At 34.9% G+C, this 26,886-nt stretch overlaps 1 protein-coding gene across 2 annotated transcripts in view; it reads left to right on the plus strand.

Annotated features, from left to right (window-relative positions):
* Myo31DF (Unconventional myosin ID) overlaps positions 1-26,886 on the plus strand; it is a 91,948-nt gene that overhangs the window by 61,474 nt on the left and 3,588 nt on the right. Inside the window, exons 3-10 of one of the 2 annotated variants that reach the window (XM_074183914.1) lie at positions 3,603-3,776; positions 9,838-9,855; positions 10,323-10,564; positions 11,607-12,228; positions 13,414-13,847; positions 21,142-21,386; positions 23,531-23,745; positions 23,795-24,518. In XM_074183914.1, the coding sequence (XP_074040015.1) occupies positions 3,603-3,776; positions 9,838-9,855; positions 10,323-10,564; positions 11,607-12,228; positions 13,414-13,847; positions 21,142-21,386; positions 23,531-23,745; positions 23,795-24,518 (2,674 nt within the window). The remainder of the gene's footprint in view (positions 1-3,602; positions 3,777-9,837; positions 9,856-10,322; positions 10,565-11,606; positions 12,229-13,413; positions 13,848-21,141; positions 21,387-23,530; positions 23,746-23,794; positions 24,519-26,886) is intronic. The other variant, XM_074183923.1, reaches the window with a different exon arrangement.

The raw sequence follows: 26,886 nt of genomic DNA on the forward strand, positions 1-26,886 counted from the left end.
ATCAAAAGTGATTTTCGGTCTGATTTCTCCCACCGGAAATTTAATTCTTTTAAAACTTGCCACAATTTGGTTCGTCCGACATGAGGCAAATCCGGGTCGTCTCTAACTTCTTGTAAAATTTTGTTTAAGTTGGGTATTTCTTTTTTGTAAAAAAATTCGTGAATTTTCCTTCGAATACCAATAGGTTTTCTCCCCCTCTTTAAGTATTCGTTTGTATTTTGGTTAGCTAAACCTTTTTTTTTCTTTCTGATAGGAACCTATATATTGTTGACTCCCCTACGCCCGTCATGTTGGCACAACTCTTGATTATGTTCTGAACAGTGTTTGTGGGATTCTGAGAAACCAGAGCATCGTGAACGTTCAAAACAATAGTCTTCTCTCTTGGTGAATAGACAGACTTACTGACTGTACGCAACAGTACCGGTGTAAAACTTGATGATGTTGATGATGATGACGAAGCCATCGCAAGCAATCAAACAAAACAAGCAGGAACGAAAGGTACGTATATGTTTGTAGGAATATGAAAAAAAGTTACGCACTGCACAAAATTCGCAAAATAAATATTAGAGACGTTAATTACTGCCGTAGACGCCGAAACACCACCGAGCCGTAAATTAAATGCGATTGAAAAATGTACTAAACCAAAAATTATTTTCGTTCGTAACAACTTCACCCTTTCAAGGCAAGTTTCGAATATAAACTGAAGCTTTATATTTAATGAATAAACACCTCAGGAACCTCCGCCTATGATTTTACGAGTTTTACGACCGTTTTATGACTTGGGCCCTCATTTTGTGCTATCGACAAATTATGAACGGACTATAGACACGTGTATCGATCACCAAGTGATCATCTTCAAGAAGGAGATTAAACTAAATATACATACAACCCTTATTTATATTATAGATACCTTTGCTATATACCTGCGTCGTAATTGTCTTAATTTTACAATGTTGCCTTATCTACTAGCCTTAATTAATTTTACAATGTGGCCTTATGTAATAGTCAGGTAAGTTTGATACTTAAAATATTATTTCAACAAGCGTTATTCATAACCACCGTTATTATTAATATTATCATGTTTACTTATTTCTACACTCTTGTAAGCATCTAGATACCTGTTGGTTTTAACTTGTCTAACTAATCTTAATGAACTAAAGTCTATGGAATGGTTTTGTAGCAAAATATAATGGGCGATTGCTGATTTTTCTGGTCTTCCATATTTTAGGTATGCTACGTGTTCCTTATCTCTTATTTTAATAGATCTTTAAGGCTGTTCATAATATTTTGCATCGCAGTCCTTACATTTCATTTCGTAAATTTATATACTTTTCCGAATTCTCGACTTTGTCCTTTGGATTTCCTAAAAGGCTCTGTAGTGTATGACTTGTTTAAAAAACCACTTTCATACCTAGTTTCTTGAAAATTTTTCCAAAGTTCTTCGTGTATTGGTGGTATGGCACTGAGATATATTTATATTGGTTTTCGTCGTTTCTAAAAGTCGCGATTTCGTTCATTCTTAACCTCAATTTTTTCTTCATTATAATATCATCTACAATAGCCCTCGAGAATCCAATACCGACTGTTATTTCGTGTATTGTCCGTTTTTCTTTTGTGAACCTTTCATGTGTAAGATGAAAAGTGAAAAGATGATGCACTAGAAAATTCAGCCCAGGACGTTTGTGCTGTCCACGGTGATGTGAACTGTCAGGAATATACCTGTAAGTGCTTGTTTCCCTCCTAAATATATCGTATTCTAGCCTTTCACATGGGCACCTCAGCAAAGGTGCAAAAGTCAAAAGAAAGTCAAAACCTTTCATTCCCAAAAGGCAAAAGTTTTTACGAAATCGGTGAATTCTGCCAATTAATCTTGATCTTGTAGTTTTGACATTTTTTTATAAGTAGTTCAATTGATGTCATTCCTGATGTCATGATCTTATTGATAAGGGTGCATCTGTAAGTAGAGTTGTTTACTTTGACACTTCTAGGTTTCCTGTTAAGGGTTTATCACGTTGGTTTTTCAGCTGGTAGATCTTGAGCTCGTTTTGAATTGTAAACATTCTCCAGTTTCAATTATTTCTCTGGTCTTAAAGTTATTGATGATATTTTCTCAAACGATTGACCAAAGACTCACTCTTGGTTATTGGGCTCTTGAGAAGGCAATGCACTAATTATTTCCAATAAATGGTTCTCAATTTTCTTTTTTATATTGGGTTAGGTTAGGTCTAAAGTGCGTGGGTCTATTCGACACCCCACCGCAACCCGCAAGGGTTTATTGTGGCTCACACTTATTCGCACTCGACCAAATAAACCCAACTTCTTAACGAAGCCGATTAGTTTGTAAGGTTTGTGGTCTTTGAGGTCAGATGGTAAGAGTACGGCTCTGCCGAACTCTAAAAACGTAATTCGGTCCCCAGCGGGGCAGGCATAAAGTATGTGCTCTGCTATTTCATCATTTTCCAAACAGGGGTGACACACACTGTCTTCCGACAGTCCGAGTCTCTGCATATGATGATCCAAATGACAGTGACCTGTAAGAAGGCCTGTTAGACATCGTAGCTCATCCTTACTGTAGTCCAAACACTGTTTGGTATCAAGCTTCGAAGGGTGAATGAACGCTTTGGACTGAGCCGATCCTGGAAGATTCTGCCAGAAGTCCATAAATCTTCTTGGCATCCAGGTTTTCAATCTGTGTTTGGCATATCCTAAAGCGATGCTAATGATAGGTTCTGGTCCAATGAAGCTGCTTGCAGCACCCTCCTTTGCAAGGGAGTCAGCAGCCTCATTGCCTTCCAGGCCAGTATGGCCAGGAGTCCAGACCAGAGACAAAATGTTGAGTCTTCCTATCGAGGAGAGTCGGTGTTGGCAATTTGGTACCAATTTAGACGTTGCTCGGTAGGAGCCAAGAGCTTCCAACGCTGCTTATCACTCGAGAATATTTTTATTGACTTGTGTGTGAGGTTTGATTCTTTCAATCTCTCCGCATACAATTCAACAGCGTACATTTCCGCTTGAAATATAGTCGCATAGATTCCTAAGCAGCTTGATATCTCTGTCCTAGGTCCATCTGTGAACCAACAACTATCTGCTCTTAATATTTCCTTCTCTCGCAGAATTCAGTCCTCTCTACTCGGGAGAGTAGAGAGGACGAGAGACTATAAGGCAGTTCGTAGTTGACACTTGAAAGCATAAAGTCAGAGATCAGAGTTTCCAGAATGCTGTGGCTTCCAGTGTCAACCAACATTCTGTTGCACTCTGCATTGAAATGATTTGTGCAATTAGCAATGTGAACAAGTCTATATGCAGTCCATCTAGCCTCTCTCACCAAAAAATGTGGAGAGGAGGTAGATCTAGAAGAATCTCCTTGGCCGCTGACGGTGTGGTACTGATGGCACCACTGATGGCCAGACAAGCCTGTCTCTGTAAGGCAGTATCTTTTTTTATGTAACTATCAAGTGTACCTATCAATGTTAAGATCTTTTTTATTTGGGTGATAACGGTATTGACTACTCTCTTCGTGCTCAGAATAGTTCAATACTTATTTTCAGGAAATATATGGTTCAGTTAAAATAAAATAATCAATAATTTCAATTTTTTTACAGATAGAGAACTTTTCGAAAATCCACCACACATTTTCGCAATTGCGGATGCCTCCCACAAGGTTATGAAACAACAGGGACGAGACACTTGCATAGTAATAAGTGGAGAATCTGGATCCGGAAAAACCGAAGCTTCCAAAATTATTATGAAATACATTGCTGCTGTTACGAATCAAGGTGAGAAACACTCGGTATAATTTGGATATTAAACCTTATTTTTGCGAAATATATTGCAAAATAATTTTTTTGACTCAAATTACATGTCCAAATTTGATAGTTAGAAATTGGAACCTCTGGCGTAAAATGAATCTACTGATAACACTTTTCCCACACCAGAACAAAAATACTGTCTCCCGACACGCGTTACGCTAATCAAATTAGCATCATCAGAAGATGAGTAAAACTAAATTCCACTGCTATAATAATGTTTTCATATGCATTTGGGCAAATCATTATGGTTCATCAAATTTATTCCTAGTATTTTGTTTTTGTTCCTAATGTTTACTACTACCTGATTTATACCTACTCTTTACTTGTTTTCTACTTATAATTACATTGAAGTGTAAACAAAAGGCTGTTGGGAATGGGACTTTTGTCGCCGTTTATAGATCTCATTCCACATTTTCGATTCTGAAGGCATCTGAAAACTTGGTGTCCTGCACCAGCTTCAACAATTTCAAGCATTTCTCACTTATTCTGTTGCCATTCTCTATGGCATGTTTGAGTGACACTAGACTTTTCTGGGCTATACAACTAAAGAAGTGTTCCTTGTAGCGAGCTACTATAGTCCGCTTAGTTTGTCCAACATGCTTTTCGTCACAATCTCCTCAGCTTATTTCGTAAATTCAAGATTTCGCTATACAATAACTTTTCAGGCGTTTTTACTCGGTAAAAAAATATGTGAATTAGCTATTTTCATAAACTATATCTCACGATTTGATCTCTACAAACTTTTTTGAAAAATATATCACGATATCTTTCGCTAACACAGTTACTTCATCAACAGTGATCTTCAAAAAGATGTGTCACATTTAATTTTTTTAATCTGTCAATTCCACTTCAAAATAAAGTATTCATATATAATTTCATTATCCCTAATTTCAATTTTTTGAGTTGACCCGTTAAAAAAATAAAAGGGAGGGAACTAAAGAAATGCACTGTATACATTAAACACCAGCAATAACTTTAATGTGACTTAAATTAAACGCATGAGCTGTAAATAATACTGTTTGTTGGTAACTAGGTGATTCGGCGTCACCTGACACGGCCACTTCACAGCAAATGCGATAACATGAAAGTAGTTTAACTCTTTGAGAGGTAAAAAATTTTACCAATTAAAACACCATAGTGGAGCAACAAAAAAGTATGCGTAACAAACATAAAGGTAACTTTTTTTCCAAAATTACATCGATTGTTTTTGACTTATGGGATGGTACAAATAAGGTACCACCAAGCCATCCAGTAAGAAAAATTTTATTCTCTTTGGTGAACTATCCTTTGGAATTATTGGGCATATACTATGGAACAGTTACATTTTCTGAATTATTTTGTACAAAATCGGCAACACCAGAAGAATTTTCAAAATCTGGAGGTGGAGTTGGTTTACAAGTATTTGGCCAAGTTGGTGGTGTATAAGGTACAGCAACATTTGGGTAGGGAATATTAACAGGGTTAGTACTGACAATTATCTCCCTCATCTTAGATAGAGGTAAATCAGATTCGAACACATTACTTTCGAAACTTCCATCATTGTCAATTGCAACAGGGACATTATCTGCCAAGTCTTTCTCATCGAAGGCATCAATCTCAGATTGGCAATCAGACGGTATAGGTTCTACGTCTTCATCCATAATAGTATCAGGTCCTTCAATCTCGATGTATAATTCTTCTAAAGTAATTCCAACTAAATTGAAAGGTAATTCATCCTTTCTGAGCCTCTCCATGTTACTGGAAAAATGACATCATAAAAGTTTCAACCGACGCGGTGGTACACGAAAGGTACCACAACAATTAATTGTTTATGTTTACTTGTAATGTAATATTTTCAGTTTTGATGCTAATGACATTTACTTCAAACATTAGCTATCCAATTTTCCTCAATTATTGAAAAAAACTAATTTTTTTCATACAATAAAACCACTAAAGAAAGCACATCAGTTGAACGTACAAAGTTTTGAGGTTAGTGGCTGCAACACGTGACCAAATCTGTAACCAACTGTTGTGAGTTGCGTCTACCGTGCACAAGATGGCAAAACTACAGTGGTTCTAAAAATGAATTACTGCAACCAGAGCAATAGCTCTGTTGATGAGGAGGTACAGTTCATTTATCACCGCCACCAAACGTGGTGGTACATGGTGGTTTATTCTATGCACCGTGGTTGCCTAAAGAGTTTTAAGTGACGAGAGATATCAAATGTGTTTTTATCGAAATATTAAATGTATCTGTTTTATTATGAAAACAGGACAGTTGTACAAAAAACTTTATATGATACTTGTGTTAAAAGTAAATTTAATTTTGTTCGTTCACTCGCAACATAAAACCTTACTTTCAACACTCATGTCATAAATAGCTATTTTGTTTACTCTACTTTTTATAGTTCTGTAGTAGATTGTGGTTTTTGAAGAAATTATTGAATATTCAATATATCTGATGAGTAAATTATATTTTAAAAATATCCCAAATAATGTGACGAATAATGTTGTTTTCGTGAAAAACTCTATAGAGTTCATTTTGAGAATGAAAGCATTATTGCAAAAACCTCTTTTATTTAGAGTTTATGTAGTATTTCCCACAGTTGACATTTGTTTCATTTTTTTGCGACTCTCTGTGATATGAACCGAGTCCTGAATTTTTGATAAATATTCAAATTTGAATTCGAATAATCTTATCAATACTTGTACATGTGTAAATTGTGTATCAGTCCTATCTTTATTTTTTTTTTAATTTTCGAGAATTTCAGCGTTCAATCACAAGACGGTGATCAGAATCAGAATTGAAATGAGGTTGATAAATATATTATCAATTATAAGAGAGAAAAAAGTTTAAAATAAATAAGTTGACACTTGAAACTTTGTAGGTACTTATAAAATGATTTTGCAAAATATGATTTATTTTTAGTCAAAAAATGACGGACTCTTTGGGAATTGTCTAAATCATTTCTCAGATGGAAAAAGAAAGTACCAACATATAACAAAAACTCAAAATAACCGTAATGAGTTACATAGAATAATCCTTATTTACCACTATTTTTGTTATAGCAAATATTTCAGAACAGAGTCGTTTTAAATGTCCTACTTTAATAATAATATTCAACAATAACAGATGGCATTAGAAAACATTATTTTATGAACAAAGATAGTGCAGAAATGTTTTAAAATATAGCTTTGAAATTATGATTTTCTTTCAGACCTTTTTTCTTAATTTCGAATAATGACATTCTCATTATATTTATTGATCATTTAACGTTGTCCTGTGAATTTCTTGTCTCTATTTTCGAGGGAATTATTTTAATTATTGGTAAAACAATAATAATAATAAACAATCAATATTTACTTGAATCTTGATTGTGACATATGCTTCGAAAAGTTTTGTCTACTTGCTATCAGAATTTTAAGTGACAAGGAAAAAGAAAAGTTCTGCTTTTGCAGTTTATGTCTATCGAAAAAAACTTGTTGAACAATGTTTACTTCAATTTTTTTTCGTCAAGTCACTTGATTTGTTCATATTCCCAATTAAATAGAATGACATCAGACTGTCTATAAATCTGCAGTTTTGTAGGTGATCTCAACAAAACAGCAAGCAGATCTTATATTAGTCATTCATACTCAGAAATAATTGTTTGTACCGACTCCTTCAGAAACGAAAACAAATTTATTACTATCGGATTAGTGCATGGCGTGTTTTAATATATAAATAGATCGTTGTCAAAAAATGTATCCTACAAATAAGCCGCCTACTACTATTCGAATTGGAATTAAATAATTTCTTACCTTCATAACATTTTTTGTCAATTAGACAGCACTGTTCTCTAGCACAAAATCATAATTGATAATCCAACTTGGCAGTGTTATCGTCCCCTAGGTCGGCAAGTATTTATCTAGTTATACTCTTGCGCTCCGAAGAAACATGAGAAATAAAACGTTGGATGAATATCAATATCATTTTTGGTTGAACCAGAATTAACGTATCATCAGCATACATTGTGTAGCTAACTAAATTCCCAAAACCTCCACTGAATTTATTTACGTATAGCAAGAATAAAGCGGGTCCTATAATGGAATTTTGTGGAACTTCTTAACCAATTTCTACCTCATTAGAGTTGATTATTTTTATATAGGAAATACTCTCATATTTTTTTTGTGCTCATCCTACTCTTCCACATAAACGCATTTCTAATGAAAGAGATCCTAAACAGTTCGAGGTGTACTGAGTTGAAGCTCAAAACAATGAGCAGTCACAGTCCGTCGCGTATTTCTGATATGTACCGCTCTTGGTGGAATCAAATGTGCCAAGCCACTTGAACACCTCCCTTGAAAGTATCTATAAAGGAGCGACAAATCTCCAATTTTGTTTTCGGTGTTCCAGACTATCAAGGTTGCAAGTGATGTTTGAGTCTCCAATCAGGCGGATGGTTCTTTTTTGGATGGAATCGAGCAGTTTCAGCGTATGTTTAGCGGCGGGGCTCCATACATGAGAACAATACTCCAGAGAAGGTCTGATCTGAGCTTTATAAAGCATCAAAAGTTGCCGGAGTGTGTATTGTTTTCTGGTTCGGAACAGTGTTCCAAGCTTTTGAGAAGCAGCCTTTGCAATGCCAGCGACATGATTGTGCCAAGACATATTGGTGCCCATTTCAACACCCAACAAACTTGTCGAAGCAGAAACTGGAATTGTCTGTCCTGTATATTTGTTCCTGTATATACGGTTCGGAGACATATATCTTTTTGGAGAAAACCGATGCCTGAGTTTTCGTGGCACTGAATTGAACCTGGTTACTTTCACCCCAAATCGAAATTATTTCTAGATATTCATTAAGATATGCAACCTCCTGCTGCTGGTGAAGATATGCATCCGCAGTGGATGTCCTGGAATCCAAATAGAATGACGAGAAAAGTGTGCTATCATCAGCAAAGCAATATATTGGATTCTTGGTTATTTGCAATACGTCGTTGATATACAATAAAAAGGGTTCGAGACAATATTGATCCCTAGGGAACACTAGCGTTGAGCGTTGAGATCCGACAAGACATAGCATTGAAGTTTGGCCAGCAAACCCTCATGCCTCAAAACTCTCCATTAAGTTTTTGCAATAGTTTTGTGTCATCGACACAATTGAAAGCCTTGCTGAGGGAGCTCACAGAATATCCCAATAGGGTACTCGCCTTTTTTCAACGATTCAAACATTTTTTCATAGAAGGAAACAATTTCAATTGTTGTCATCGTTGACCTATTATTACTGAAATCTTGTTGGTCTTTAGCGTGTTTCTATGTCTTCTCAAGACATAGGAAAAGTATGTCCATTCAACCGAATTCTAAGCGAAAAGGGTTCAGTAACAGATCTGTAGTTCTCATGCCTATCATCTTTTTTATAAATTGAAACTACCTTACTTCACTTCAAATTACCAAAAAGAGAAATGTACAATATCGATCAGGTTTTAATAATTGTTGACAAAAATTGTTTAAGTAAACAAAGGAAATGTATCATCAGGTACAGAGGAGTGCTTGTTTGTCAGTTTTTTATTAATGTAATTGAGAAATTCCTCTCTAGTGAATGGATAAAGAAAAAACTTATTTTGTTCACAAATCCTATTCTGTGAATAAAATTCTACTAGTGCTTCTTTTGATGAAGTTTGAAAAAGTTGTTGAAAGTGCCAGGGTGACATCAATTTTTTATATGCATTATGGTCCAGAAGACTTAGTAATTCCTCCGTTGCGTTGTATACAATATTCACCATGAAACGAGGCTCTCAAAGATGATTTGTTTGTTCTTTGTTATTATCTGGTTACCTGCTTCCAGTGAAAGCGGCAGAGAGAGACAAAAGACTAATATCATGCGGTGTCGAAGCTTACTTTTGCAAAGGATTGCCTTTGAGAGCTTCGTTTATCTCTGGTATTCGTAGTTTGAGTCTACTGTCGATCATATAGATGGCGACTTCGTAAGGGGAGATGTCATCACGTTTTCCCACCGTTATCAAATTTTACATCGCATTACACTGAACGAAATTTTTGATATTTCAGATCATTTTCGAAATCCCAGTGAGTACCTACATGATTTGAAGGTTTTTTAAATAAATGTTTGCTCTAAAACTTATCACGTTTTATTTGTGGTGTCTCAGCTCATTTATAAATATAGGAAAGCAAAAACTCTCACAATTGCGAACTAACAAAAGTTAACGTTTTCAAGCAATTTATATATATATGTGTACTAATACCGCACTGAAGCAATAATGAAATGACATGGGCAACTGAAACATATTAAATTCTTTTTTTAAGCAATATTTCAACACTGAGATTTGATTTTCTGTTATGTTGTTTTTCAAATTCACAATGGTGGTGTCAGGAGTGGGATATTTATATATGTTTAGTCACAAATAGTAAAAAGACAGCATAACTGAGTTCAAAGTACAAGTTTCTGCAAAAATGTTTAATGGGTAACTATATCAGGTGCCCTGATCATTGCGATGACCACTTGAAATGTCTAACAATATAATTATGTATTTCAGGAGGACAAAGGGAAATAGAAAGAGTGAAGAATGTTTTAATCCAGTCAAACTCTGTACTAGAAGCGTTTGGTAATGCAAAAACCAATAGAAACGATAATTCCTCCAGATTCGGAAAATACATGGATATAAATTTTGACTTTAAGGGTGATCCTATTGGTGGCCATATCAACAAGTACTTATTAGAGAAATCGAGAGTGATTCACCAGCAACCAGGAGAAAGAAATTTCCATTGTTTTTATCAGGTCAGTATAATGAGAATCATCATTTACTCATTTACGAGTACTTGTTGCAACTAAACCAAAATATAAACATATTTATGTAACATACTCAATATTTATCCATAAATGTATTACCTAAACCTTTGTCAATTTCAATCCCAAAGATATAGTTCTTAGTGACAACATTTAGTGCACTCTTGCCTATTCTATGAAATAGATCTACTATTTTATTAGAACTAGATGCTATTTTGTAGTGTGGAATTCCAAATGCAAATAAAAATCTTTCAAATGGTTTTTTCTAGTCAGAACAGAAGTGATTCTGGAAAGCTCTCTAGAAGTAGTTCAGGTCTTTGTAATCCATATGCTTTCATTCACCTAAACCCTAAACAATAAAAAATCATTTGATATTTTACACTACACAGAATACAGCTTTTTTTTCTTTTCTTTAATTTTGGTTCAAAGTAATTTGAATACCAAAATTTGCGTTTTTATGATTCGTTAGTTTCATGAAGTTAAACTTGGTTTAAACAAGTTTGAAAAATATTCTGTCAATTTTTAATATCTGCTGTGCAGACCAAAACATAGTAAGAACATTTGTTATGGAGTATTTTCCAAGAAATATTTCTAAAGTTATGTAATTACCCTGCTTCAAAAAAAAAACAAATGAATAAATGCATTACATTCTGATTACTCTGAAGTAGAAAGAAAATAATGCATAGATAAAACTAAATCCCCGAGTGACATTTAATGTTTTTCTCCACAGACGACAAAGATTTCAAATGTTGTACTTAATAAACCTAGCTGATAATTAAATAGGTACTAAAAATAGACAATATATAACTTTTTATATACAAGAGAGTAGAATTGAACCACAAACTCGGTAGTTACAAATTCAGGTGGGATTACTCAGATTGATAAAGCCAGTTAACATATACATTCATAAGAATTCATAAAAAGGAATCACTCCCTGAAATCAAAGTCATCACTTATAATACATATACCCTGTATATCGAAATATATGATTAGTGGTTATTGTAGATTACTCAACTATGCTTTATTTCTGCAGCTGCTTGTTGGGGCAAACGAAGACTTACTGAAAAGACTGAATTTATCACGTGATTCCAATCAATACTACTACGTGAAACAGGGAAACGCTTCCAAAGTAGATACTTTAAACGACCGCAACGATTACCGCGATGTCACTTCATCTTTAGATACTCTCCAGTTCAGAAAGGAAGACCATGACACATTATGGAGGGTGGTCGCTGCAATATTACATTTAGGCAACATAGAATTCGTCAATGACGAAGAAAAACTCGTACTAAAGAAATCCAAATGCGTTGACTATGTGGCTGATCTACTTCAGGTGAGGAAAAACGAATTGGAAACTGCCTTATGCGAACGAGTAATTGCAGCGAGGGGCGATATTATGCGAAAGGAACATACCGAAACAGAAGCCTCTTTTGGTCGAGATGCATTTGCGAAAGCAGTGTATGACAGATTGTTCACTTGGATAGTTGATAAAATCAACAAGGCGATTTCAGTGGATCAAAGTAGTCAAAGGTCGTATTACAAGAGTTCGCTGATAGGTGTTTTGGATATTTATGGTTTTGAGATTTTCGATAACAATAGCTTTGAACAGTTCTGCATAAATTATTGCAATGAAAAACTGCAACAGCTGTTTATTGGTGAGTTACTTGTTAGCCTTTTGAATTTTCCTATCCCATAAATCCTATTCATTATCTTGCCTCGACTTGTTTATAAAAAAAATTCGGCTCCTCTTCGGGCGCCAAAAATTGGTAAAGAAATGGTCAGGAGTTTATTGTGAATTGATTAATGAATTGTTGTTTAGTTTTTGGTAACGATGTTATATATAGATTTTGTCATTCTCAAATTGAATTTTTCGAGCATTTGTCTATACAAATTCACACGCGCCTATTTTTGAGAGTCACGTCGATCGAATTGTACGGAATATATCGGGAAAACATCTCCCACAAATAAATCTCCATACAAAGTCAAATGTCATGTATTGCAATGTGCAATATGACATCTAGATCATAGTATCGGAAGGAAGATTCCCACATTTTTTTTGTATAAAGATGGAGAAGTAGAAAGCCAAAACCCATCTTTCCCAGAAATTAATCCCTTCTAAAACTATACCCCTTTCAATTCAACCAATATTCCTATTGCTGGGATTAAATCAAATAAGCGAATGTATATCATTACATACTGTCATCGATGACATGAGTAGATTAAACTCTTTCATGATATATGGTCGTAATTGTAAGAAAGGATTGAGTGATTTATTTTGTAATGGTAACCAGATTGGTGCTTAAGAGGCAATAAGACAAGTGTCTTATTCTGAAACTCGATTTCCACCATTGAGGATGACAGTGTTCCATGTAAGGAAAACATTACGTTTTTTATATACGATACTGTGTAGCAATCCTGTGAATGATATCTGACTCGATTCCATAATGAATATTTGGAGTACTAACTGAATAGGAAATGTTTTTTTTAAATTCAATGTTCATATAAAAGTAGTTGTTTGGAAAGTATTTTCTCAATGTTTATATGAAAGTAGTTGTTTTGAGAGAGCTTTTTCTTCCAGTTTAGGTCTGATAGTTACTTCTTCGTATGTTCTACACATCTTTGTGAACAGTTAGATCATTTGGGAATCCATTGCTTTCTTACTTTCTTTGGAAGAGTCCCACATTTTTTCTGTACAAAGATGGATAAATGGAAAGCCAAAATTTTCCTTTCCTAAAAATTAATTTCTCATAAAAATATACCCCTTTCGATTTATTCAATTTTATTTCGCTGAAAGCAATTAAATACCAATTCAGGAAATTTAACCGATTTTTCGATTTTAGAACTTGTACTGAAGCAAGAACAGGAGGAATATAATCGAGAAGGGATTGCATGGACAAATATTGAGTATTTCAACAATCAGATAATTTGTGACTTGGTGGAAGCACCACACCAAGGAATCATTTCTATAATGGACGATGCTTGCAAAATGACGGCGGAGAAAGTAACGGACGAAATGTTATTAGAAGCTATGGATAAGAAACTAAAAGGGCACAAGCATTATATGTCACGTCAGGTGAAACCTTCAGAAAAGACCCTGAGACACAAAACAGATTTTAGAGTTACACACTACGCGGGGGATGTAACATACTGCATTATAGGCTTTCTGGATAAAAACAAGGATACCCTGTTTCAAGATTTCAAGAGACTTCTTTTCAATTCCAAGGACAGCAATATAAAGGAAATGTGGCCAGAAGGCTCACAACATATTTCAGAGGTAAGTACAATTGTAAACTTTACATTTTCAGTCATCTCTTGATGATACTAACTGGTTTAGAGAAATACGCGTTGAGAGACAATATTTTTCATTTCATTCTTCATTTCCTCTGAATCAGAGTTACAGAGTTTGCACAAGTTTCTCAACATCTGAGAGTTGTCGTTCGTATGGGGTTGACAGCTGATTAACCAAAAAACAGATTTTTTTTTAAACAGATCTTCTGAAAGCAAACATCCAGTTTTCTCTGCAAGAAGCTTGAAAGAATTTGAGATGTATTACTATGAGCTTCCAACGTTCCTTGATCTCACTCACATAGAATATCAAGATAGGAAATTGCATAATTGTATATCGTAAGCGAATGATGTTTCTTTTGAGTTAACATAAAGGATCTCTAGTTTTCAAATTGTACATCTTTGATATACAGTGCATTTCTTTAATGTCCCCCCCTTTTATTTTTTGAACGGGTCAACTCAAAAAATTTAAATTTGGGATAATGAAATTAATGCAAGAATACTTTATTTTGAAGTGAAATTGACAGATGAAACTTTCAAGATGGCGACTGGGCGCCTTCTGGGAAAAAAAAACAAATGGAAAGGGGGGTCTTGTGACACATAATTTTGAGGCTCCTGACGAATACTTCACAACCCCAGAATATGAAGTCAATATCTTCACCTACTACAAAATGGCGGAACATTTATTAATTTCCTGAAGACAAACACATTAATATCTATATTTCTAGAAATATTCCTTTTTATCTGCCATATGGCAATTCCTACAACCCTATAAGGTTTGTTAAGTTATTTTTTGTTTATAAAAACGACAAAAAATGTCAGTACGACAATGAACATCATTGTTCAGTTGGAATATTCTCATTTAGTTTTACTAGTAGAAAGGTACCACGTCAACAATCTCTAAAATGGTCAATTCTCGTCTCGATTTTTATTTACGGTGCGACACGCAACTTTCACGAGACCTACAGGATTTTCAATGAACGCTTTTCGAATCGTCCTATCTGTAGAAAATATTTGAGGGAACTTGTATCCAAATTCACAACTACCGGTAGTGTACATAACAAAAAGCCCCCTAGGTCATCTGTCCATTCCGGAAGAACAGCAAGTGCAAATAATTGGTGAGATGATATTAAATCCTTAACAGTCTACTTATTCCATCGCGAATGTTTGTGAAGTGTCTCCTTCTACTGTGTGGAGGCTTTTGAAGAGAAATAGGTATCATCCATGCAAAATTAAAATGGTACACCAATTAACTGAAGATGACCCAGATCGAAGAACAGAATTCTGCAAAATCATGACGGAAACTATTGCAAAGTATCCTACCTATCTCCACAATATTCGTTTTAGTGACGGCAATGTTCACAGACAAAATTGCCGTTATTGGAGTGACACCAACTCTCACGTTTTTCGGAAAACACATACCCAATATACAGAAAAAACTAACGTTTGGGCAGGAATATTGGGAATCCATATTGTAGGACCTCTATTTATTGATCAAAATTTAACACCAGAACTGTATTTGAATATGCTGGAAACTACTGTTGATCCTCTCATCACTGAAATCGTCGAAGCGGAATCCTTATGAATAAGATGGAGCACCATCACATTACTCTAGACAAGTAAGAAACTATTTGGATACTACTTTTTCCGGTCGTTGCATTGACCGTCGAGGTCCTACAGAACGGCCAGCCCGCTCGCCAGATTTGACACCTTTGGACTTTTTTTCATGGGGATATTTGAAGCAAAAGGTGTACGAAACTGAACCTGCTTCAATATTGGATATACGGCAGAAAATAATAAATATTTGTAGAGACATTGACGTTTCTGTGTTCGAAAATGTTCGGCGTGACACTTCGGATATGCTATTCATATGTCAAGAAGTTCAAGGCAACAATTTCGAGCTTCTTCTGAACTGACCTCATATTATGTAGTTAAATGTCAATGTATTCAGGCAGTTATTTAAAGTTCCACCATTTTGTAGTAGTTGAAGATATTGACATTATATTCTAGGGTTGTGGAGCATTTGCCAGGAGCTTCAAAAAGATGTGTCACAAGACCCCCCTTTCTATTTAATTTTTCTCTCAGATGGCGCCTAGTCGCCATCTTGAAAGTTTTATCTGTCAATTTTACTTCAAAATGAAGTATTCATGCATTAATTTCATTATCCCAAATTTAAATTTTTGGAGTTGACCCTTTCAAAAAATAAAAAGGGGGGGAGCAATAAAGAAATGCACTGTATAGCTGGTGTAGCCCAAACGTAAATCCTGCACCGATTGCTTGTTCATACTGTTTGCACATGATTTCAAACTTTAAGAAAATATAATTACCAACCGACTTAAAACTCTCTCAAGATTTTGAAAATATAAACTCTTGGTGCACTTCAAGTTGCATTTTATTGAATGTTAAAAATCGGTTTTGTATAGAATTTTCCAAATCTTCCACTCTCAAACTATAGCTCTATTTAACTAGCACTACATCACTAGTGAGAATCAACGAAATTCGTGACTCGGTCAAATCTCGATTTTGAGCTTACATTTCAATTCCAAATTGACAAAGTAACTTCTAAAGCTTGAAATGCTCGCCTTCATTAACTGATCATCAATTAATTTCACTTACAATACTTCAAAATTGCTCTATTTCTCATTGGCGTGATCAATTATTGAATATTGTTGCTTCATCTGGAATACCTATTACGACTCATATATCGATCAAATAGAGAGTATTAAAAACAAGTAGGTAATATATAATATGCCTCCAGAATGGGTTTCACATGCATAGATTGTCATGTTGTTGAATGTTTCTATTCTAAATGATATGAGATCGACATCTTGCATGGGTTTTTTATGTATCAAATAATATTGGCTGTTCAGCATTACTGGAAAAAATTGATTTCAGTGTAGCAAAACGCTGTAGAAATCATTTGAGAAACTGTTAGGAAAATATCAAAATCACCCACAGATGTGTATTTCGAATATAAATCAGGAGAAAGCTCCCTTTGAAAACAACTACTTTCCTATACTGGAATTGAAATATATATTGAAATCTTTTTATCTCATTGAACACAGACCACGTTCACACGAGAATATAACATCTGATGTTATAAGGATCAATGGCTACAAATGTAGCCAACTTAACACATCTGACTGTTTGTGAAGTTGACATATTCACTGTCAGAAAAGGTTTTCCAATAAAATGGAAAACTTGCCTTTTGAAATGACAGGAATACTTCATTTCAGGGAAAAAATAAAAATGCATCTGTCTGGGAACTCATATTCAATTTTTTGTTAAATGATAAGTTATTGCATATGTTTATCATTTTTCAAGTAACCATTTGTTGCATAGGTTCTACTGAATGGGAAAATATTTGGTTAACCTGGATCTTTTCCACTCTAATTTTATCCACTACTCACCTTTTACTTATCAAGTCAAGCAAACAGGAGGTCTTATCTTATCCCGTTTAATCAGACATTATTTCAAAATAAAATTTGCTTTCTAACAGATTAGGGAATTTTTTTGTCAGTAAATTATCATACCATTCAAAGTAGGTGTTTGTGTAACTGAATGAATCATGTTTTATAAAGCTAATCCTCTTTCCAAATGGTTTGGGGTTTTAAAATCAGTCTGATAACACGAAGAAAATGGTGTTTACAGTTTTTAATGTTGCTTCTAGTAACATCGGTTGTTAGACATTCTCCTGCAAGATGCCGTGTAAACCCGGGCACTGTTTCATAAAAAGAAACATAGCATTGTGTTGCTCTGATGTTTGCTGTGGTTTTTGTCTGCCACATAAATAACTCTGGCACGTCAATAGTTTATCTTTTTACCTTGGGGCTATTAGATCATACTTTTACATTATATTGAATGGGATTAGTGATACCTTGCAGGGAAGGTTTCGGTCTTTGTATAAGGTTAGGTTAGGTCCAAAGTGAGTGGGTCCAGACCTTTCACCGACCTTTTAAGTATTACTTCTCTCTTCACTTTTCCGAAAATTATATGATGCGCCTACTTCAGCTTAGGTCTTGGTCACTTATATCCGTGCTTTTTCCATCATCAAAATTATTTAAAAGGCCTCAATCCAAGTGGTAAGGAATATCCACTGGTAGATCTTTTAACGTTTTAACATTTTTTCGTAAGTAGTTCAATTGATGTCATTCCTAATGTCATGATCTTATTGATAAGGGTGCATCTGTAAGTAAAGTTGTTTACTTTGACACTTCTAGGTTTCCTGTTAAGGGTTTATCACGTTGGTTTTCTAGCTGGTAGATCTTGAGCTCGTTTTGAATTTTAAACATTCTCCAGTTTTAATTATTTCTCTGGTCTGAAAGTTATTGATGATATTTTCTCAAACAATTGACCAAAGACTCACTCTTGGTTAATATTGGGATCTTGAGAAGGCAATGTAGTAATTATTTCCACTAAATTGTTTCCAGATTTTCTTTTTTATGTTGGGTTAGGTTAGGTCCAAAGTGCGTGCGTCTATTCGACCCTCCACCGTAACCCGCAAGGGTTTATTGTGGTTCACACCTATTCACACTCGACCAAATAAACCCAGCTTCTTAACGAGGCCAATTAGTTTGTATGGTGAGTGGTCTTTCAGCACAGATGGTAAGAGTACGGCTCTGCCGAACTCTTAAAACCTGACTCGGTCCCCAGCCGGGCAGACACATGCTGTTTTATCATTTTCCAAACAGAGGCGACACACCGCCTTCTGACAGTCCGAGTCTCTGTATATGATGATTCAAATGACAGTGACATGTAAGAAGGCCTGTTAGACATTGTAGTTCATCCCTAATGTAGTCTAACAACTGTTGGTATCAAGCTTCGAAAGGTGAATGAACGCCGTGGAGTGAGCCAATCTTGGAAGATTCTGCCAGAACTTCATAAATCTTTTTGCCATTCAGGTGTAAGAGGAGTTGCCCTAGATTTAATGAAATCCTACCTGGAAAATAGAGGGCAACGTGTCAGTGTTGGAAACACTCTCAGTCAGTTGGCAACCATTAGGCAGGGTGTCCCACAGGGATCAATCCTTGGACCTATACTATTTTTGATATATGCAAATGACCTGATGAAATATTTTCAAGGATTGTCAACTATTCACACAGTAGCGTATGCATTTGACACAAATTTCATAGTGAAGGAAATTGATGTAACGACCCTACAGGAAAGAACCCAGGATGTACATAAACAAGTAAACATATGGACAGAAAAAATCACTTAACACTCAATACATCTAAAACTGTGATGATGAAGTTCACAATTAGTAACTGGCCCGAACATTTTGTTATCCATGAATATGGGGACCTGCCAATTGAATCTTGTACTTCTACAAAACTGTTAGGTGTCACCTTGGACTACAAACTCACATGAACTCCTCACATTGAGACCCTCTGTATTAAATTGAGAAAAAACTGCTATGCTCTGAGATTCATGGCTAATTTTTGTAGTGAAGAGATTTTACTGAGCTTATACTATGCGACCATAAACTGCCACTTGAGATATGAAATTTTGAATTGGGGTACCGGATCTGCTGTTGAAAGAATATTTTGCAAAAAAATGCAATAAGAATCATTGCCGGTATTGGTTGGAGAGAATCATGTAGAGATGCTTTTAAAAATCTCAAGATACTAACTGTTGCTGGTCTCTATATTTATGAATTGTGTATATACGTTTATAGAAACAAGCATAATACACCTTTCCAGCAGCATAATTATCCAACTCGTTCTAGAGACAAACTGATGCCCAATATTCATAGAACAACTCTTTATCAGAAAAGTTTTCTTTATCTTTGACCAAAAATGTTTAATAAATTAGAAGAATCAATTAAAATATCACCAAATCTTAACATTTTTAAATCAAGACTGAAAAAGGCCCTTATTGAAAAAAATTGCTACACACTTGAATTTTAAACTGTTTTTTTAATATTTTAATGACAAAATATCACAACTATGTGATAAAATTGACTCTCATTCATTTATAGTTATTTTTTTTACATAATCTAAGCCAAACAAATAATTATATGTATTATCATATTTTTAGATTATTGATTACTACAAACATTATACTCTTTAACGTGTCCTACCCTCAGACGTTTTCCTTGTCACTGTACGTATAACAATGTACTTTTTAACAAGGAAATAATAAAAAATTATTATTATTATTATTAATCTTTGTTTGGAAAAGCCTAAAGCGTTGCCAATGACAGATTCTGGTCCGATGAAACTGCTTGCAGCAACCTCCTTTGAAGGTAGTCAGCAGCCTCATTGCCTTCTAGGCCAGTATGGCCAGGAATCCAGACCAGAGACAATCTGTTGAGTCTTCCTATCGAGGAGAGTTGTTTTTGGCAATTTGCTACCAATTTAGACGTTTCTCGGTAGAAGCCAAGAGCTTCCAACGCCGCTTGACTGTCCGAGAATATTTTTATTGAATTGTGTATGACGTTGGATTCTTCCAACCTCTCCGCACACAATTAAATAGCGTCAATTTCCGCTTGAAATACCTTCGCATAGATTCCTAGGCAGGTTGATATCTCTGTCCTGGGTTTGTGACTGAAAATACCTGCACCAGTCCTCTCTACTCGGGAATAGTACTTTATAAGGCAGTTCGTAGTTGACAGTTGGAGGCATAAAGTTAGAGGGCATTTCTAGAATGCTGTGACTTCCAGTGTCAACCAAAAGTCTGTAAAACTCTGCATTAAATTGATTTGAGCAATTTGCAATTTGCACAAGTCTTTATACACTCATCTAGCCTCTCTCTCCAGAAAAATGTGGCGAGAAGGTAGATCTAGGAGGATCTCCATGGCCTCTGACGGTGTGGTACTGATGGCACCACTTATGGCTAGACGAGCATGTCTCTGTAAGCCAGAGAGCTTCGCCTGAGCCGTTTTCTATAAAGCCTTCGGCCACCAGTGAATTGCACCATAAGTGATCATTGGTCTAACAATCATCACATACATCCACTGGATTTGTTTAGGACCTAAACCCCAAGTTTTACCACAAATCCTTGGTCCTTGTATTACTTTGCTCACAAAATCTGAGTCATGTCTAGGATTTTTTGCATGTGCTTTGAGAATAAATCGTTACTTTGCCCATAATGATTATCCCAACAAAAATATCTGACACGTGCAACCCTTAGATGCATTCTGAGGACTTACTGAAACCAAAGCGTGCTGTGATAAATCTATTCTTTTTTCGAATCAACTAGTAGCTGTGTCCCCATCAATTGGTGAAAGAATTCATCTCGTATATTGTTTCTTTCCGAGAATATTAAGTTTATTTCATTTTCAGATTACGAAAAGGCCTCCAACTGCTGGCACACTCTTCAAGAATTCCATGCAAGCTCTTGTGATAAATCTACAAAGTAAAGAGCCACATTATGTTCGATGCATCAAACCAAACGAAATTAAATCAGCTTCTGCTTTTGACGAGGAACGTGTGAGACATCAAGTTAGTTATTTGGGGCTGGTTGAAAATGTTCGAGTGAGAAGAGCTGGGTTCGCTCATAGGCAACGATATGATAGGTTTTTGAAGAGGTGAGGATTGTTTAAATTGAATGGGGTATATTTTTAGGAGAGATTAATTTTTCTTTATCTTCTGCTACATAATATAGTGTGTGAAAGAGGTATAATTTCACTTACATGGAACACTGTCATCCTTAATGGCAGACATTGATGTTTCGGAATAAGACACTTGCTTTATTTCCTCTTCAGCACCAATATGGATGATATTAAAAGAGTAAGTACTCGTAAATGAGTTGAATCTGCCTCTCAAAATTTTATATCTCTTTCATATACTATATTATTTAATGTTTCTATGGAAGATATCTGATTCAATTCCATAAAGAATGTTCGGAATACAAACTGAACAAGAAAAAATTATGTTTCAACAGTTCAATGTTCATATAGAAGTAGTTGTTTCAGAAGGGATTTTTTTTCCAGTTTGTATCTGAAAGTAACTGCTATGTGTGATCTACACATTTCTGTGGAGAGTTTATTTTGAACTTATTTGCTTCCTTTCTTCCTTTGGGAGTTTCCCACATTTTTTTTATGAAGATGGAGAAGTAAGAAATGTATTTTGAACAAACATATTTTTCCTTTTTATGTTTCTCAGTAGATGGAATTAATGACTTGATTAATATTTTCAAGGAAACAGAGTTATTACTATTATAAGCAAGTGCTTGAAAATATATTATCTTCATATTTCAAAAAATCAATTTTAAAATTGAAGTTATTCAAATGATGAAAATGTTTTCTATGGGAGGTGAGTCAATTGCAGTTAGAAAAACACTTGATTAAATTTCAGATTAGAGTTTCACTGTGAAAATGAATAATTTTTTTGTTTCAAAGGCTTGATTCATATTCATGGAGTATTTAAATTACAGAAAAATCATTTTTATATTTATGAGAGACAGAACAGAATTTCCAAAGAAGTATATGTCGATCAATATTAGGACTCAGGTTCAGTTTCAATTTGTAGACGACAAAAGACAATTTATTTTATTTTTATCGTTGTTTTAATTTTGATTGATTCTTGAAAAAAAAATTATAAAACGTATTTACCTCATGTGTTGATAATAATTACAAAATATTTTCAGCAGGATAAAGCCCTTGTTAATGTCACAATATAGGAAAATTTCAGTTTATATTTTAAGCAGAATATATTTTTTATCAGATTGAGTTATAGTATACATTTTTGTGTTTGAATACATTATTAATTAGAAAAAAATTGTATTTATTTGGGGTATATTTTGGTTTTATGGTACCAATGAAGATTCACTTGATATTTTATCGTTTGACAAAAATTATATTTCTCAAAACCAATACTGCCAAATGGATCTTGTGATAATGTCGGAATGAAATAAAGTAATTTTCAGTTCTGGTTTTGGAAACGTGAATTTATTTAAGTTCAGCAGAGATTTAAACTAAAAATTAAAAATTAGTATGTGGGAAAAGAAATGATGAGAATATATTATACAGTGAGCTGCAAAATGCTTTGAAACAATTAAACAAAAATCCCGAATTAATTTGAAAAATAATTATTGCCTTGAAACTGTATATATGTTTTTTTTGTATGTATGTGAATGTGTGTGTATATATGTGTTCATGTGTATACATATATGTGTGTGTGTGTATAGATATATTCTGTGATGTGTGTATTGATGTTTGTATATATGTTGATAATCATTTTTGAGACTCAAAGTATATTCAATCATCTATTTTTTTACGTTTCAGTTTTGATTTATCTTTTTTTTTTCGTTGTTTTGTTCGTGATTATTTATGTTATACTTTTGAAAAAAAATCCTACTATAAACATGTATAGGTATTTCTTACGAAAATATCATTATTATTATCATTATTATTATATTCCTCTGCTGAATAAAATCATATACTGAAGTTTAATTGCTAGAGAATTTTTCACTGATTCTGACTGTGGTATAAAAAAAACTAGTGTTGAAACTTCCATATCTCTCTAGAAAAACAATTTTTCACTTCTTTTTACCAATGTTTCAGTAATTAAATGCTTTTTCTTAAATTTGTTTTATTATTCTTTTTACTCCTGATGGCGTCAACTATTCACGTCTGTGAAACTGTGAAACGTTAGGACATGGAAAACTAATTTTTTTATTTCATTTTGTTCATTAATGTCAAACTTTTTTCTGACAAGATAATTGTTTCAGGTATAAAATGATTTCCCATTTCACTTGGCCCAACTACAGAGGGTCAGACAGAGACGGCTGTCGAGCGATAATGGATGAAAATAATTTCACCGATGATGTCAAATATGGAAAAACAAAAATATTTATCCGAACTCCGCAAACTTTGTTTGCTCTTGAACATGCCCGTAACAAACTTATCCCTGCAATAGTCACCCTAATTCAGAAATCGTGGAGAGGTATGAATAAACATATTACACATACCTGAATTATTGATAATTTTTTTAGGCTATGTGGCACGTGAACAATATAAGAGGATGAAGGCCCTCATGACGATGATCAAAGTGTACCGCATGAAGAAAATGCGAGAATATATTACCGTTTTAGCAAATAAATTTCATCGCGCAAAGTCTATGAAGGATTACGGAAAAAGTATCGTTTGGCCTGCGCCCCCTTTATCTCTGAGAGAAACAACAAAATCCTTGAGGAAGCTTTACAATAGATGGCGTGCTCAAATGATACTCGGAAAAATACCTCGCAACGAATGGCCGCAGATGAAGTTGAAAATAACCGCTGCCAGTGCCCTTATCAACAAACGAGCTCACTATGGCTTGAACAGAAGATGGGAAGGAAACTACCTCTCGACCCACCTAGAAAACACCAATTATACCGACTTCAATGAGTCTGTGAATAATTTGAGGAACACAATTCACTTCAACAGTGTTCTCTTTTCATCCTATGTTACAAAATTCAATAAATTCAACAAAGTTGCTGAAAGAATAATGCTGGTGACTGACCAGTTGATTTTTAAGCTGGACTGTGAGAAGTTCCGTAATATGAAAGAAGGAATGTCTTTGGGAGATTTAACTGGCATCAGCGTCAGTCCAGGACAAGATCAATTGATCGTGTTACATTGTTTAGGTGGCAATGATTTAGTTGTGTCGCTCCACTGCCAGAAGCAAGAGGATAGGATTGGAGAGTGTGTAGGAGTCATTTGTGATAGATATTCCCAGTAAGTACCATGAAAATGTTTTTTACATTTTAGACATTTTCCTGAGTTTGGTAAGACTCTTGATGGATATACAAGGTTGAGTTACGAAAGTTAATTTTAGAATCAATCCTTTTAACCTTTCATGTTCATGTACATGTATTTCAATTTGAGGTTACCTGTAAATAAATAAGAGAGTGATCTCGAAGGTAATTGACTATAAAATATCAATGGGGGTATAGAAAGAGATTTTATTGACAAAGCAAGATAAATTTATAACGTTAATTTTTTTTACGCATACTTCTAATTTTATACAAATAATAAAAAATATAGAAATACATAAAAAATATGTTTCGGCAGAGATTCATTGTCAAATTCTTGAAGTATATAGTATGCTTTTTTCTCCAGATTCCTGCCTTAGTGCGGCAAGCCAGCATGATTTTGACATTCAAGTGTGCAAAGATCCTCATTTCACCAAGGACTTCAATAATCAAAATAACCATCCCGACAGAGTGGTCTGGATAGAGTATGTAGAATTCCAAGAGATAATCTCGATAGTTCATCTGTTTTTTCTCTTATCGGACGATAATCATCTTGTAGGAGCTGAAAACTCCACGACAAATAGCGTCTTGCTCCGATGCCCGCATGAGATTGACGGCGGGAATGGATAGTTCTAATAAATTTTCCATGTCTCGTTCCCCCAAAACGGATTTGAAATCCCCGGGAGAGTAGGGCAACACCGGTATCTTGTCAATACCGTAAAAGTGTCGTAGGTGGTATTAAAGCACTCTTATAGCTGCGTTATGTCGATGTATATAGACTGAGTCTGCATATGCTGGACATGCTGACCATTCGACCTGAGGAAAGCGAAAGTCAGGCGCTTTGATAAGCCTTGGACTTCAATGTTGTTGAAGACCCTATGCGTTGACTTATCCTTGCAAGAGTAAAGTGATGTCTGTGGCTTTTATATAGGCCTTTTGCAGAGTTGTGATTCGAACTCCTGACGACTTTTAGGGCTCCATTGATATACATTTATTTGAAATCCCTGAAAGAATCTGTAAAAAATTACCATCATAATATGGAACCATAGGAATGCAGAACTAGATACCTTCCTGAGGCACATCTATCAATTTTACAATGGAGTAAGTCAACAACGAATTGCCAATCTTTGACGTATTGGTGAAGGAGACCAACACTAAATGGAAAACATCTGTACCTATATCGAAAACCCACTCTCACAGGACAGAATCTGAACCAGGAATCCAACTACCATCAATCGACTAAGAGGGAAATCATCAAGACTCTACTAGACCGTGCTTTTGGGCTTTTTAATACAAAGGAAGGTCTCGAAAAGGAACCAGGCATCATCAAAAATGACCTTCAATGGAATGGTTATTCCAAAGTGATGGTGGAACAGGCTTTAACTAGAAGACAGCAAGAGCTCCACAAGGAGGAGAAGCCGCCACAACCAGTACTGGTACTTCCCTATATCAGAGGATTGTCGAAAAGGATAAGAAGATGAACCTGTTTCAGATCTGGGAACACTAGCCTCACGAAAACCAGACCACCAAATGTGGACTGCGATTCCAAGAATTACATTTACCAGATACCCTGCGAGTACAGAGAATCATACATCGGAGAAACTAAGAGGCCTTTGAAAGTTCGCATTGCCGAGCACAAGAAACACACACATCGAGGAGAAACCAACAAATCAGGAATAGCAGAGCATGTTTTGACTCATCAACATAACATCAAGTGGGCTGAAGCTGAAATCATCCACAAGGAGGAACACTGGTTTAGGAGAATATTCAAAGAAGCCGCATATATGTTGTCCAACAACGCATTTAGCTAAGCTAGCGTAGAGATACGCAACATATGGAAACCTCTAATCAAGCGGAACATGACCAACTCCCGCCAAACGGTCAGTTTCCGCCAAAACCGATGAAGAGGAGAGAGGAAAGGGGATAGGTGGAAGCACTCGAATGACCTATAAATAGTCAGATCTCCGAGGAATAAGTCCTGTTATCACTCGAAGACGATTATGGAATTAATCGTGAATTAACTTTGGTTTGGAATCTTTTAATTTTTCATTTCTTGTTGATAATTTTTTAATTTATAACTCGTGTTAATAGTTCTTTTTTTTTATATTTTGGTTGTTCCTTGTATTTTATTTCAGTTTTTCTTGTTTAATATAATTGTTTTTTAGATAACCTTTTTTAATTTTTTACAGATTCTTTTAGGGATTTTAAATCAATTTATATCATATTAGACAAGTCCATACTAATGAAATTGACTCAAAGTGTGGTGGATACAATGTAATTTGGCGTAATTGGCCTGTTGTCACTCTGTTTTGGGCACGACTAATCATTTTGCGGCGTCATTGAGTGAAATT

The sequence above is a fragment of the Leptinotarsa decemlineata genome, unplaced genomic scaffold (assembly GCF_025532065.1).
Source record: "Leptinotarsa decemlineata unplaced genomic scaffold, Ldec_3_MD MMD2_P_RNA_scaffold_2, whole genome shotgun sequence".
Taxonomy (NCBI): Eukaryota; Metazoa; Arthropoda; class Insecta; order Coleoptera; family Chrysomelidae; genus Leptinotarsa; species Leptinotarsa decemlineata.